Source organism: Poecile atricapillus, chromosome 1, assembly GCF_030490865.1.
Source record: "Poecile atricapillus isolate bPoeAtr1 chromosome 1, bPoeAtr1.hap1, whole genome shotgun sequence".
Lineage (NCBI taxonomy): Eukaryota > Metazoa > Chordata > Aves > Passeriformes > Paridae > Poecile > Poecile atricapillus.
Window position 1 is genome coordinate 127677602 of NC_081249.1, and position 15049 is coordinate 127692650.

General features: G+C 38.4%; 1 protein-coding gene across 1 annotated transcript in view; it reads left to right on the forward strand.

Annotated features, from left to right (window-relative positions):
• LOC131579403 (golgin subfamily B member 1-like) overlaps positions 1–15049 on the forward strand; it is a 34334-nt gene that overhangs the window by 13221 nt on the left and 6064 nt on the right. Inside the window, exons 16-21 of the mRNA XM_058839262.1 lie at positions 605–728; positions 1561–1691; positions 2873–2982; positions 3244–3412; positions 3766–3870; positions 4153–14862. Coding sequence (XP_058695245.1) covers positions 605–728; positions 1561–1691; positions 2873–2982; positions 3244–3412; positions 3766–3870; positions 4153–14862 — 11349 coding nt within the window. The remainder of the gene's footprint in view (positions 1–604; positions 729–1560; positions 1692–2872; positions 2983–3243; positions 3413–3765; positions 3871–4152; positions 14863–15049) is intronic.

Below are 15049 nucleotides of genomic sequence, written 5' to 3' on the forward strand. Positions count from 1 at the left end.
CCACTGAAAAATCACAAGGTTCTCTCTGGAGTAATTCCCATGCCTGTAGCCATGTGCGTGCTTCAGATGTTAAAGCCATTTTTGACTTCCATAAAATCTTTACAAATCTCTTTGCTGGTGGAGCTTTACTGAATAATTAGTGCCACTTAATTCAGGTGGACTTCTAGGTAGGTGGTGCTGTACCTTGCATGAAAAGATGGTAACTTCTGTAAGAATTAGGATGTCATTGTCTCAGTAACAGACCATTGGAAGAATACAATTAGTTAACTGATACTTCAGAGAACTGTTAACTTCGGAGATCAGGGTACAAATTAAGATACCCAAACATTGTTATCCATTAACTTCTCAGATAACCAGGGGTGTTTTTAAAGGCTTGCAGGTATCTTAAACAACCTGTGGGAGACTTGGCTTTTCTGGAAGTAATAGTTGGAAGCTGGGCAGGCCGCTCTAATCCACAGCAATCCCACATACTTATATTTAAGTGCCTGAATAGTGCTGAGTTTTGGGATTTTTGATTGAAACTGTGGTTTTAGTAGCAGAATTATCTTACCCCTGCTTGCTTCCTTCTTTAAGTTAAACTTCCTTCTCGTGTTTTTGTGTGTAGGAAGAATTTCCCTTCGATGGCAAACAATGCTTCCAAGAACTGAATGTCACCTTGGATAGCACTGACTCAGCTGAAGGAGAAAACATGGGAGGTTGGTGGCCAGAGTACCCTTCACCCAATGCAGGTGTGATAGCGACTAGACAGTTGATTAAAGCATGCACACAGCATCTGTGTCTATTTTTGTTTTCAAATTCAGCTAACAGCCCATTTGTGGTGTATTCTAATCTTTGTTGGATTTTTTTGGCTTGTGTTCTCTTCATTTCCAAGCATGTGCGTGCTGGATGAACTGCCTAGTTCTGGCTCACAAGTAAAGCATCAATATGGCTGACCACTGGAGTTGGATGAACTTTGATGCCCATTAAATATCCCATGTGGCAATATCATGTGTCTGTTTTAAGTTATGAGTCTTGTTCCTGTGAATGTGTTTCCAGTTTATATCACAGTTATGTTGCAAACCAGAATTCCATTCCATTGCTGCTTAATTTAAAAATACAATACTCAGTTTTTAAAGCTGATGTTTTTATATCAGTGGTAAAGATTGCAAATACATCTTATTGTTAAGATGGTATGGGCTCACTTGCAAATTGTCAGTCCAGGCCAGTTTATTAATAATTACTTATTATATGCTGCAAGCACCTGATCAACTTGTGGTTAATGTAACATGAGCCACACTATTGGTTGAGCCACAATAGTGGTGGCTCAATATTAGACTATTTCTACCAGGTCGTCTGAGTTCTTGAGCTCTGCAACTTTGTTTTGGTTTTCTAACAGTTAAGGATACTTTGCCATCTAAATTTTGGGGAGGTAGTGCCTCAGGCATTTCCACTAGAAATGGGTGAGATTTATTTGTGCCCAACACTGATAAGAACTTTGAATAAAGAGCTGCAACCATTTCTATACTTCAGGAACTTTGGTAGACTTCTCTTGAAAGAATTTTCCTTCTTTAACCTGAGTAGGTTTACGGAGTGTGGTTGAAGAGTTGGAATTGGAGAGAAACCAACTGCAGGAACAAATACTATTTCTGGAAGAGCGTTGTCAGGATTTGGAAGACAGATTTCAGCTTCAAGGTAGAATGGAAGCTCTCCAGGTGAGCTCTGGAGTTGTGTAAACCTGATGATGCAAGAGAATCATTCTGAGTTTATGTTCTTTATATCACAGCCTACAGTAAGCCAAAACTATCAATTTGCAGCTGGCAAAAAATGGCTGAAACCTAATTTGCACTCATTAGCTATGTTGTCAGAGAGTGTGCACATCCTATATTATGCTTTGAGGTTGAACCCTGTTGCTTTTGTTCAGCATGTGGAGAATTATGATTAGGATTAAGCTTTATTTGTTCTAGAAACATAGTAATAAGACAACATGATTTTCATAATTCTTGGTGGAGGTTTTTGCCAGAAGGTCCGGAATTAGTTTTGGTTATGAATCATTTGAATTTCCCACTCCTTATGTCCCTCAAGTTTCTTTGCTGTGTGTGTATTTAATTTTTCATATATATATATATATATATATGTACATATTTTTAGAGAAGAAGCTGCTTACAGAAAAATTATTCATAATTTTATATAAATATATACATATGCAATCTAAACTCCAGATATTAGCTAGACACATAGTTATATTTTAAAGCCATTCACTGAAGGTCCCACAAAGAACAGTCAAAGAAGAAGTTTTTTTAAAAAAGGAAAAGTTATTTTTAGTATTGCCTGACTGACAAATTATGTGGTATTTGTGAACTATATTTTTGCTAAGTCATACAACTGATCTTGTACTCAGACTCTTGATGCATTACTCATAGTTCTTCATCTGTTAAGTTGCACTTGTATAAAATGGAATGACTGGTTTTAAGATGAGAGACAAGCTTACATTAATTGTTGAGACTCTTGTAACAAAACCTTTCAATACAGGTAACGTTTGGTGTAGAGGAAGAAGGGCAGCTATTGAGGGCTGTGCAGGTGTGTTCTGCCTCCTCCAAAATGCCGCCTTCTGTTCATGAATGGTGACAAGTTTGCCACGTTTGTCCAACTTGCTGTTGATTCTGGATGTGTTTTGCTTTTGGTTGTTGGTTGCTGTTTTACAACTTTTTTTTTACTTTTTTTTTTTTTGTGGTTTTATTTTTGAATTGGTGCAGTGGATCTGACTAGAGTAGGAGATTTGTACTGTTTGAAACCCCCCAAAAGCTGTGTGAACAAGCTTGCTTCCTTTTTTCTCCAGTTCCATCATGCTTCTCTGAGTGTGATAATGCTCTTCTTCATCATTGCTTTGTTGCAGAATGAAAATGAGCGTTTGCAAACTCAGCTCACCCAACTGCGTAACCAACAAATGCGAGATGTGGAAAAGCATCAGATTCTGATCTCTGGCTTGAATGAGCAACTTAAAGGGTAAAATTAAGGTTCTTTACAACTCCACACACCATTGGCTTTCTCTGCTTTAAACTTCAGCTTCTAATGAGGAGTATAATCTCTCAAAATACTTGAAAAATCAATTACTTGACTCATGTTTCTGTTTGCAGTTGTGTTATTTTTATACTTTGAAGATTAAGTGAAAAGTGTAAAAATAATGATTCTCTTAGTTCAGGTTTAGTAAGTTTAGAAAATGCAAACTTTGTTCTCAAAATGTCTAAGTACGTATTTTCTTCTCAGATTAAGTGACAGAAATAGTTTCCTTGAAAATTCACTTGGAGAAAGAGAGCAAAAACTGGTGAGCATGACAGAAAAGCTGGAACAAACTGAAACTTTGAGAAAGCTACTTCAAGAAAAGGATATTCTGAACAAAGAGCTAGGGGAAAAGTTTGTGCATGCTGAGCAAAAGGTAAGTTAAATTTACAGTTAGTATTTCACTTATTAGAACTGAAGAGCTTTAACCATAACTTTTGATTTGTTTCCCAACAGAATGATTGCTCTTTTCCCAGTCTGAAAGTTTTTACTCTATCTTTACAGTTTTGTTCATTTAATTGCTTTGCTTTAAGTTTGGTGTAAGGATTTCTTTGACCCAACACAGTTTTGCATGAAAGTACTGACATTTTATTGGGGTGATAAGTTATTATTTATTAATTTCAAAGTATAAACCTCACTCTTGTGTAAACTTAATATAACTGGTAACATCACAATTTTAATAGAATTCTATGTATTTCTATCATGCAAACTTCTACTTTTAATACTTAGCTGAATGAAGCCTTAAAGAAGTGCAGTGTGTATGAAGTGGAGAACGTTGAGCAGAAAACAGCTATTAGTGATCTCACAGAAAGAGTTGCTACACTGAAGGAAAAGGTAATTTATAAAAATTATGTAAGAGAAGAAATTCTGTGTTCATTTTTTCATGGCCCATTTAAATGTCAGCAAAAGTGACAGCATGAGCTGCTTTAAATTTCATAAACTGAGCTTTCTGTTCACTAACACAATCTAAAGAACATCTTGTGATGTTCTTTACATCACATTGTACATTGGGTAGAAGCTGATTACCTTAAATGCTTTTTCTATGTGTGGGGTGGAACTTCTACCTCAAACAGGTGTTTGGAGTGTTCTTGTAACATTATTTTCTTGATGTTTTAGACTTTGAAACAAGACAGCATTGTGGAGTCCATGCAGCTGGACCTGGACCAGACAAACGAAGAGCTTGACAAGTTGAATTCAAGTCATTTGGAGGAGAGGTCTCAACTCATTCAAGATCTGCAGAAACGTGAAAGAGAAATTGATAATCTGAAAGAAGCACTGGCAGAAAAAGACAAGGAGATGTCTGTTCTGTCTCTAAACATGACAGAATATTCTGAGCAGATTATGATCCTGAAGCATCAAGTGCAATGCAAAGAGGAGGAAATGCGAGGTTTGGAAGAGGCTTTATCAAAGGCTGAAAGGGAAATGCATTTGCTGAAGGAAGTACAGACAGCTGGTGTGAGAGATGCCAGCGTGAAGATCTCTGCCCTTTCTGAGCAGAGTGACACCATGAGAATGGAGCTGGATAGAGTTAGAGCTGAAAATGAAGCTAAGATGAAAGAAAACGAGGAATTAATAAGGCAGAGCACTGAGAACAGCATGACAATTAAGGATCTCCGCTCTGAAATCAAGGCCAACAACGTTGCGTACCATAACAAGCTTGCAGAGTGTGAGTCACAAATTACCCTGCTGAAAGAGCAAGTTACTAAATCATCTGAAAAGCTGCAAGAAACAGAGGATAAACAAAGAAAAGAAATGGAATATTTGAAATCTCAGTTTGAGGAAAACAATGCTCTGAAGGAAAAATGGAACAGCCTGCTTAAGGAGAAAGACAGCAAAACACAGACCCTGGAAAATGAGTTAAAGTCAATTAAAGATTCATACAACAAACTGGTTTTGGAAAACGCTAAAAAAGATGAAGAGTTGGCTGAGCTATCCAGAAAGCTCACAGAGCATACTGATCATGAGGAAACAGCTAAAAAAGAGTTACAAGAGAAACAAGAGCTCATTATTTCATTAGAGCAGAAACTTGGGGCTTTGGAGAAGCAGAATGAAGAGACTAAACTTAAATTAACTGGGGATCTGAAAGCCAAAGAGACATGTTGCAAAGAACTGAATGACCAATTAAATGAAATACATAAACAAATTAAAAAATGGGAGATGGAGACACAGGAGAAAGCTTCAGCTAATAACCAGTTGCAGGCAGATCTTGAAGGGAAACAAGAAAAATTGGCAGAGCAAATAAAAGCAAATGAATATCTGAAAAAAAGTATAAGTACAATGGAAAAAGAGAATGAGCAGCTAATCAGAGAAAATGAGAATTTGTCCAAACTGCTGGATGTAAAAAAGTGTGAGTTGTTAAAGAAAACTCAGGCTGTGGCAGAATTGGAGAATAAGTTATCTCTTAGCACTGCTGAGTACGAAAAAACTCTTTCAGAACTAAATTGTGATAAAAACACTCTGGCAAAAGAGATTGAACAACTGTCAGTAGTTTCCAAGCAAAAGGAAAGTTCAGTTGCAAAACAGCTGGGGGACAAAACAAAGGAATGTGATATGCTGGCTGAGCAGTTGTCTGAAAGCAAGGAACAGACCCAACAGTTGCATGGACAAGTGCAATCACTGCTCATTCAGCTGAAGGAGATTAGAGATGAAGAAACAAAGAAAGAAGAAATGTTAAATAATAAATTAACCGAATGCAGTGGTCTAATCCAAGAGCTCAGCCATAGCAAGGAAAATAATTTACTCCTGCAGGAACAAATTCGAAGCATAACTTTGAATTTTGAAACTGCAAATAGGTCTCTAGAAGAGAAAAATCTTCAAAATGATTCATTACGTAAGGAAGTGGAAGAGAGTAAGCTTTCTGTTGTAGAGTTGCAGGATGCAATAAAAAACCTTAAAGATGAAAAAACTAAACTAACTCAGTTGGTAGAGGAAAGAGACCTGGCTGTGAAAAGTCAGGGTTCAGAACTTGAGAAGTTTCGGACGCAAATTTTGGAAAAAATGGAAGAAAATACAGTGTTAAATAATCAGCTACAGCTATTGAGCAAAGAAGTAGAGGTGCTTAGGCATGAAAAGGAGGACTTTTCAAGGTTATTGAGTGAGAAGTCACATGAATGTAAATGTCTCCAGTCTGAAATTACTTCAGCAAGGCACCAAGCACAAACAGCAGCTCTAGAAAATGAAAAATTGAAAGCAGATCTAGAGACAGTTAATGTTACAGTAATCAAAAAGTCAGAGGAAATAGCTGCTTTAACTTCACACCTGTCCCAACAAAGTCATAATATTTTGGATTTGAAGGACCAAATTGACAGCCTGTTGATGGAGAAAGAAAACTTAAAAATTACCTTTGAGGAAAAAGAAACTCTCCTTTCTGAAAAGGAGGCTTTGATTCAGGAAGTGAAGGATAAACTGGCAGGAGAAGAGCGATACGTGGAATTCATTGCGGATCTGCGATTACAAATACAAGCCCTGAACTTTGAAACCAATGACCTCAAACATGCATTGCAGGAAAAAGAAAATGAATTGAAGAGGCAAGCCCAAGAATTTAAGTTATTAAAAGATAAATCTGAAGAGTCTGATATACTTAGGGTTCAACTGTCTGAGAATATGGAGGTTATTTCTAACCTTCAAAGTCAGCTTAAAAACATGACAAAACAATTGTCCCAGGTGAATGATTCAATTGTACAGAAAGATGCATCTTTAAAACAAAAGGTAAATGAATGCATCAGTTTAAAAGCACAGCTTTCTGAGGTACAGGATTCTTGTGTTGTGCAGGAGAAGCAGTTACAGCTTTTAGCCTCTGAATCAGAACAGTTAAAAGTACTTGTTTCAGAAAAAGAATCAGCCCTCAACAGTATTTCAATATTCAGTGAGAATGTAAAGATGCAACTGCAAGAGAAAGAGACTGAGTGTGGTGTCTTAAAGAAACAGATGGTGGAGCTGCAGGAAATTAAAGAGAATTTCCAAAAAGAAATAGAGCATCAGAAGAATGTAATAATTGAGATGGACCAGTCCTTATCAAAAAAGGAATCATCTCTTACAGAAAACAAGAGTCTTCTTGAAACTCTGAAGGAGAAAGCAAGAAAAGATGAAGAAAAGACACATTTAATTTCTCAGCTCCAAAGTCAGGTCCATGAACTAACACAAGAGCTACAAAACTCTAAAGAGCTAGTCCGTGAGAAAGAAAATGCCTGTTTATCTCTTCAGGAGAAAACTGAAGCACAGTATAAGCTGAGAACTGAGTTGAACGTGGCTCTTGGGCACAAAGACGAAGTTATTGCTGGACTGCTTAATTCTTTAAAGGAGAAAGATGCCAGCATACAGTTGGCAGAGAGCAATGTTAATGCTCTTTCTAGTGAGATTGATGTTCTCAGATCCAAATTAGAAGAAAGTGGAACAGCCATGAAAAACCTGACTGAAGAATTTCAGGAAAAGAACAGGAAGCTTGATAACCGTCAGAAAAAAATTGATTCTTTGACTGTTGAACTTGACTCTCTTAAAAATGAGCACCAAAAAGCACTAGACCAAATAAATACCCGGGAACAAGAACTGCAGCAGAAAGACTTGGCTGTTGAATCTCTGCGTGTGACATGCACTGAACAGGCAGAGAAATTGGAGTGTTTGAAGTTGGAGTTCAACAATGTAAATTCCAAATCATCTCAAGACTGCCATGACAGCGCGCTTTTAATAAATAGTCTGCAGTGTCAGGTGGAGTCTTTAGAGAAAGAAAAAAACCTGTTGCAAGAGGATGTTGGTAAACTGATGGCTGAAAACACACAACTTACTGCATCTCAGACTGATTTGCAAAAAAAATTGGAAGAGCTCTGGGAAAGCCATGAAAAACTAGAAACCAGTGAGAATTATTCAAGGATGCAGATAGATGCTGTCAAACTGCAGATGAAGACTGAAAAAGAGAAGTTACAGATGCAGGTTAGTGTGAAGGGTGAAGAACTTTCTAAATTAGAACTTAAATGTCAAACTCTAGAACAAAGTCTGCTTGAGTCAGAAAACAAATGGGTGACAGAACTTGATAGGGCAAATTCACAAAATAATGATCTTATTGAGCAATTGAGCAGTTCAGAAAGTGAAATGAAATCAAAAGATAGCAAAATCCAGTCTTTGCAGCAAGAGCTGGATCTTATAAAAGAGAAATTAACTCAGAGCTTATCTCTGTTACTTGGTAGTAGGCTTTTATGTAAAGAAAAGAAGGCACTAATTTCAGATTCTGAACTGCAGCCAACCGATTTCCAGTTGGAAAAATTCTCCAGTCTGGTAACAGCTATTCTGAGCAAAGAAACAGAAGGAGAATGTTTGCAACTGTTGCTTTTAGAAAAGCAGAAAGAAATAGACACCATGAAAGATGAATTAAGAAGTATGGAGTTGCTTGAGAAGCAGAAGGAGGTGCTGCAGAGCGACGTGGAAAAGATGAAGGGCAAATACACGTCTGAAATTGAATGTCTGTCAAAAGAAATGGTTTCACTCAAGGAAACATTAGGGAAACAAGAGTGCCTCCTGAAAGAAAGGGAGGAGTCTTTGGCAGAAAAAAATAAGCAGGTGGAATTTCTTGAAGACAAGATGAATAAATTAGAAGAAATGTTAAGAACTAGTCAAGAAAAGCTGCAGGCTGAAGGTAAAATAGTAGCAAGTCTCCTTGAAGAAATGGGGGAAAAAGATTTCCTCATCAAAAATTTAACTTCCCAGGTCAGTCAGCAGAAGGATTTAATTTCTGGTCTAAGCCAGCAAATGAAAGAAAAAGACTCTTCTGTTACTCAGGTCATGGAGTCATTGTCTAATGAAATGCTGAATTTTTCTGAAGAGAGGAGTACATTGAATGCCAAACTGCAAGACCTTGAAGCTGTTCATAATAGTTCAGTGGTGGAGCTAAACCGAGTATTGCAGGAACTTGGGGATTGTAAGAAGGAACTGGAACATAACCAGGTTATGTTAAGCAGTAGAGAAGCTGAGTTTAAAGATTTAATGAATGAAAAAGAGGAGATGAAGTGTAATCTTGAGAAAATGGGCAAGGAAAAAGAGAATCTGAAAAAGAAGCTTCAAGCAGCGTTGATAGTAAGAAGAGATCTATTGCAAAAAATTGGGAAATTAGAAAAGAGTGGACAGGAAGAAATAGAAAAAGAGAAGAAAAAAGCAGAGGAGCTGTTGAAGCAAGTTAATGAGTTAACAGACAAACTAAAACTAATTGAAGGACAAAGTAATGATTTTGAGTCTCATCTTGGAACTTTGAAACAACAACTTGTAGAAAAAGATGCTAAGATAAGTGATCTGACCAAAACCTTATGTTCAAGAACATCATATTTAGAGGAACTTCAGCACAATATCGCAGAACTGAATGATGTCATAGGTGAAAAACAAAATGTTTGTGAGCAGAACCTAAAATCTCTAGGGGAGAAGGATTGCATGCTCGTTCATCTGCAATCTGTGCTTGATGAAAGAACAAGGGCATATCAAGAGGAACGTTCTCAGTTGCTGTTGACTCTTGAAGAGGTGAAGTCTGAACTTAAAAAGAGGGAAGAATTGTTGAGAGATTCCAGTTTAGAAGAGCCTGGTTCAAGTGCTGGAGACAGGAATGAGTGTCTGAATCCCAACAACAGCGTTAATGCCATGAATCAATTACAGAAAGAAAAAGAAGCTTTACAGAGGGAGCTTTTGGTCATGAAAGAAGATGCAAAAAATTTCCAGCAGGAAAGGGAAGAGCACCTTAAACTCGCAGCAGATTTTGACGAACAAAAAACCGACCTTGAGCAGCTCAGGCAAGAACATAAAGTACTCTGGGAAGTTCTCCAAACAAAATGTCAAGAGCTGGGCTTTAACCAGCTAGAAGGGAAGGAGCTGGTTCCACCCAAGGCACTGCTGGGAGAAGAACAGGCTGACCCATGGAGTTTGGAATCAGACAAACCAAGAAATAAAGTTCAGGTTGAATCCTTGAAACAATCAGAAAACATGATCACTTCATTGCCAAGTGAAGACACCGAGCTAAAAGAACTAAGAAGTGATTATGCAAAACTTAAGGAGGAAACAGAGATGTTAAGGAAAGAGCTCAGAAAAATATTGGTTGAATTTGGTGATGATAAAGAAGAAACAATCAGTTTAAAGTCGTTGAGACAGGAGGAGCAATGTCAGGGTAGCTTGTTGGAGGACATAAAGCGTCTACATAAAAACCTGAAAGCACATCAGACTGAAACTGTAGAGCTCAAGGCAGTGCTTGAACATGTGAATAATGAGAAAAAAGCACTTATTAAAAAAAATGAAGAGGATTACAGGGTGAGCCAGGAGGAACTGCAGAGGTCAAGAATTGAAGCTAAGCAGGAGGTTGCAGGAAAGAATGAGGAAATAGAAGCACTGAAATGTTCACTTATGGATTTAAAAGAGAAACTTCATCTGGAAAAAGAATTATTAAACAAAGCCATAAAGGAGGGGCAGGAAAAAGCCCACCATTACAAAACAGCATTTGAAGACATGAAGGGTGAGAAAGAGGAACTTCTCAGCTCTTTGGAAAAGTCCAATTTGGAACTAATTAAGATGAAAAAGGAGGTGGAACATTTCAATGAAGAAAACAAAAATCTTGTGGCAGAGCTGTGTATGCTGCATGAGAAGGCTGGGATGAGTAAACATGTGGTGTTGGATAAAGAGCTTAAGGAAGAAAATGGGACTGAAAAGGAATTGGGAGAGGTTGGTTCGGAAAGTAATTCCTGTCAAGGGAGTTTGGAAAGAAAAGTCACCGCTTTTCAACTATCAGAGACTGATTACTCTGGGAAAACTAAACTGAGAGAAGCAACAGAATTTGAAATCCAGAAACAAATGCAAACAATGGAAGAGCCAGTGGTAAAACCTGCAAATTTAAATGATTCCAAAGCCCAAGAGCAAAGAGCTGTAACAGAAGACAGATCCAGAGAGCGCCTCCAAAGGAAATTACAGGCAGCTTTAATATCACGTAAAGAAGCCCTAAGAGAAAATAAATGTCTTAAGGAACAGATTGATCAGTTGATGTTGGAAAGAGAAGAACTGGTGAACAAGACAGGAATGATGGAGCACTTGCTAGAGCTTGGCAGAGAAAAGCAGAGTTCACGTGCTGTGGTTCCATTGTCTGGAGAGGAGAGCCTTGCTTCAGAAAATGCGAGGCTGTTGACTGAAAATGAAAACCTCACTGCAGCCTGTGAAAGTCTGAAATCCACTATGGAGTCCATAGTCCAGGAAAAAGAGGCCTTTTCTTTCCAATTAAATACCTTAAAAGATTCTCAGACAGTTGAATTGACAGGATGGAAAGCTAAACATAGCGAATTAAAGCAAGAGTATGAATCGCTTCTTCAGGCATATGAGAATATCAGTAGTAAAGTGGCAGATATGAGGCAAGTCATTGATCTCAATAGGAAAGAGAAGCAAGAGGCTGTTCAAAGACTCAGGGAAGGACAGTCTGAGAAGGAGGCTCTGCAGAAACATTTACAAAATCTCCTTGATGAAAATGAGGTTATTAAGAACCAAGTGAAACAACTCAGTGAATCCAAGAAAATGGAGGTCGAGGAGTTACAGAGCAAAGCAGAAAGGCAGATCCATGAGCAGGAGGCCAGGATGCAGGAACACCAGGCTCGTCTGTGTGAGCTCACTGAGCAGAACCATCAGCTGATGGAGGAGAATGAGCAGCTGAAACAAACCTCTGAAAACCTAAAGCAGGCTTTAGAGAAAATTCAGAATGAGAATGATGTCCTTCATAATAACATCACTGTAACTAAAGCAGCCTTGGGAGAACTGCAGGTTCAAATGGAAGTGTACCAAAATGATACACAATCCAAAATCAGTGAAGCATTATGTGAGAATGAATCACTGTTAAAGAACATTAACGTGTTAAAGGATAAACTCTCTGAAAAAGAACAGGCTGTGCTTGTCCTAGAACAAGAAAGAAAGTTAATTTCAGAAAAAGCGCAAGAAACCGAGCAATCTTTGCTCCACAAAACTCATTGTTTAACAAAGCTGGACATGGAATGTAAAAGTCTAACACAAGAAATTGTTAGTCTAAATGAAAAAGTTAGGATTTTAGAGGATGACAAAGGTCTGTTACAAGAAGAATTAGAAAATGTACAAGAAAGTTCTTACAAAGTAAAGAATGAGAGAGAATTTCTTGAGACAGAATTGCTTAATCATGTTAAAAAAGTTGATCATCTTACCGATCAGATGAAATCGGCAGAGGTACAGAATAACTTGCTGTTACAGCAGCTGGAAGAGTTAAAGGCAGAAAAATCTAATGTGGTTAGAGAAAAGGAAGAGCAGCAGCTTCATCTTGTAAAGATGTTTGAGGAGAAGGTGAAAAGTGCTCAGAGGGACAACAATGGGACTAAAAACAGAACAAAAGAATTGCAAGAACTCTTAAAGGAGAAACAGCAGGAGATCAACCAATTACAAAAGGATTCTATAAAGTTCCAGGAGCTGATCCTAGATTTGGAAAGATCTATGAAATTGTCACAGTCAAAAAATGAAAAATTAGAAAAGGACTTAAGTAATGCATCAGAAAAGCTGGCAGAATCAAATGATGAGATACTTCATCTCAAGGGAAAGCTTTCTGCTCAGATGAACCTGTTGGAACAGTCAAAGAGGGAAATGGACAGGCTTAAAGATGAGAATCTAAACTGGAGGAAGGAACTTCAGAAGAAGGGAGATGAACTGCAGCTTCAAAAGAGAGGATATGAGAGAGAATTGGAATTTCATCTCCAGGAGATGAAATTGCTTCACAAAAGTGAAATTTCGAACCTGGAGGAAAGACATGGTATGCTCGAGAGGGAAAAAGATCGGGCAATGAGTGAGGTTCAGGGTTTGCAGGAGGAAGTTAGCGCAAAGGATGCGCAGAACAAGCAGCTGCAGGCAGATCTGAATGCAGCTCTGGCACGATTGGCTGCTTTCACAAAATGCATGTCCTCCCTTCAGGATGACAGGGACAGGGTCATCACCGAGATGAAAACCTGGGAAATGCAGTTCAAAGAGGCCATTCAAAACAAGGAGAAACAGCTGGAAGACAGTAACAAAAGAATAGTGGCCTTGCAAGATGAATTGAAAGATAAAATGACTCAGATTCAAGAACTAAATATCAAATATTCTGTGGTAGAAGAAACAAAGGATGAACTGTACTTGAGGCAAAAGTCTGTTGATAGACAGCGCTATGAAGAGCTCTGTAGGATAAAGGAAGAAAATACCTTCTTTTTTAACAGACAGCAAGAACTAGAGAGTGTTCTTCAGTCCAAAGAAGAAGCTTTGCAAGCACTTCTGAAAGAAAATAATTCTCTTAATCATCTCATAGAGAATAGTAAGAGTGCAGGAAGAGAGATAAAAGCTCTGGAAAGTAACTTTACAAGACAGGAGCAAGAATTGCAAGAGCTTCTAGCAGAGAAGGAAAAAATGAATGCTGAATTGCAAAAGCAGATTACCATTTCTGAGCAGATGAAGATCATGCTAAATAACAAAGACAAAGAAATTTCCTTACTCATTTCTTCAAAAGGGGATGAAATTTCAGATTATCTGATGCAGGTACAGACTCAGCATAGGAATCAGATCAAAGACTATGAACTTCAGGTAAGGTCTTTGCAGATGGAGAGACAACAAGCTGAGGAGTCCCGTCAGAGGCTGGAAAATGAGCTGAGAAATCTCCAGGTGAAAACAGAAAAAGCAGGTCAGGAGAAAGCTGTGATTGCCAGTGAAATAGATGCCTTTAAAAAATCCATGTCATCTCTCCAGAACGACCGGGATGATCTTTTTACCAGATACAAGGAGCTGGAACATCTTCACCAGGATGTCTTAAATCAGAGGGACAGTCTTCTAGTTGGCAGTGCAAGTGAGACTAATGCTTTGAAGCAGGAGTTAAGGGTCCTCCTCAATAGGATAGATGATCTGCATTCTGAAAATGCAATGCTGAATGCACAGCTGATAAAATACAGGGAAGATCTTAACCAGGTTTTATCTCTGAAAGACCATCAGCTGAAGGACTTACTTAAGCAGAAATTGGAATGTATTAAAAGCCTTGAGCATGAAAAATATGATCTTCAAAAACAAATAAAAGAGATGCAGCTTTCCAGTGAACTGCAGAAGGGAGTTGCTATGGCTTTGGAACATGAGAATAAAAAATTGGCATCTAAAGTAAGTGATTTAGAATCTCTAATCGCATCACTAAACAAAGAGAAACTTGTTTCTGAATCTGGAGAGAAGCTGCTAAATAGTGAGAGTATTCAGAAAAAAGAATCCAATGGACAGCATGGGGGAAAGCTTCAGAAAAAGGTTCAGGAACTCCAGAAATCCAGAGGCAGAAATGCAGATGAGGAGTACAGTGGGACTCTTTTGACACTTGAAGGAGATAAACCTGATGCTTCTGCAGAGAAGATGCTGCTTGAAGTTCAGTCTCAAAACAATGAGTTGAGATCCCAAAATGAGGCCTTTGGGAAGGCAATGACTGCTCTGCAGAATGACAGAGATCGGATCATAGAGGACTTCAAAGTTCTTCAGAGCAAATACACCTCTGAGCTCAAGACTGAAAGAAAAAAAGGGGATGAACTTGCAGCTGTATTGGAGGGGTTTAAATCCCATCTCATGAGTATCCTCAAAGAAAACTCTCTTCTGCATGGGCCTGTCCTTGATGCTGCAGATCAGGTTACCCTTGCTCAGGTGGCTGATGACATTGGAAACGTCTGTAGGACTTTAGTCAGTCGGGAGCTGGAGGTGAGCAGGCTCTCAACCGAGTGCAGGAATTATGTCCAGCAGATTGAAGCATTTGCCAAGGCTATGGCCAGTCTCCAGGATGACCGAGACAAATTGCTGCAGGAGCTCAGCCATCAGAAGGTAACTTCTGAAGCCAAGCAGGGCACAGCTTAATTTCCCGTTGATGGCAGCAGCATCAATGGGAGAAATTATTTTAAAAGTAGTTTGGATGTGCCTCAGAACAATGGGGAAACGTTGGTAAGTTGTAATTAGCCACATGGCTCTGTAATTTTGTTCATTCAGAGAATGCTTTGAGACATGATGGCTT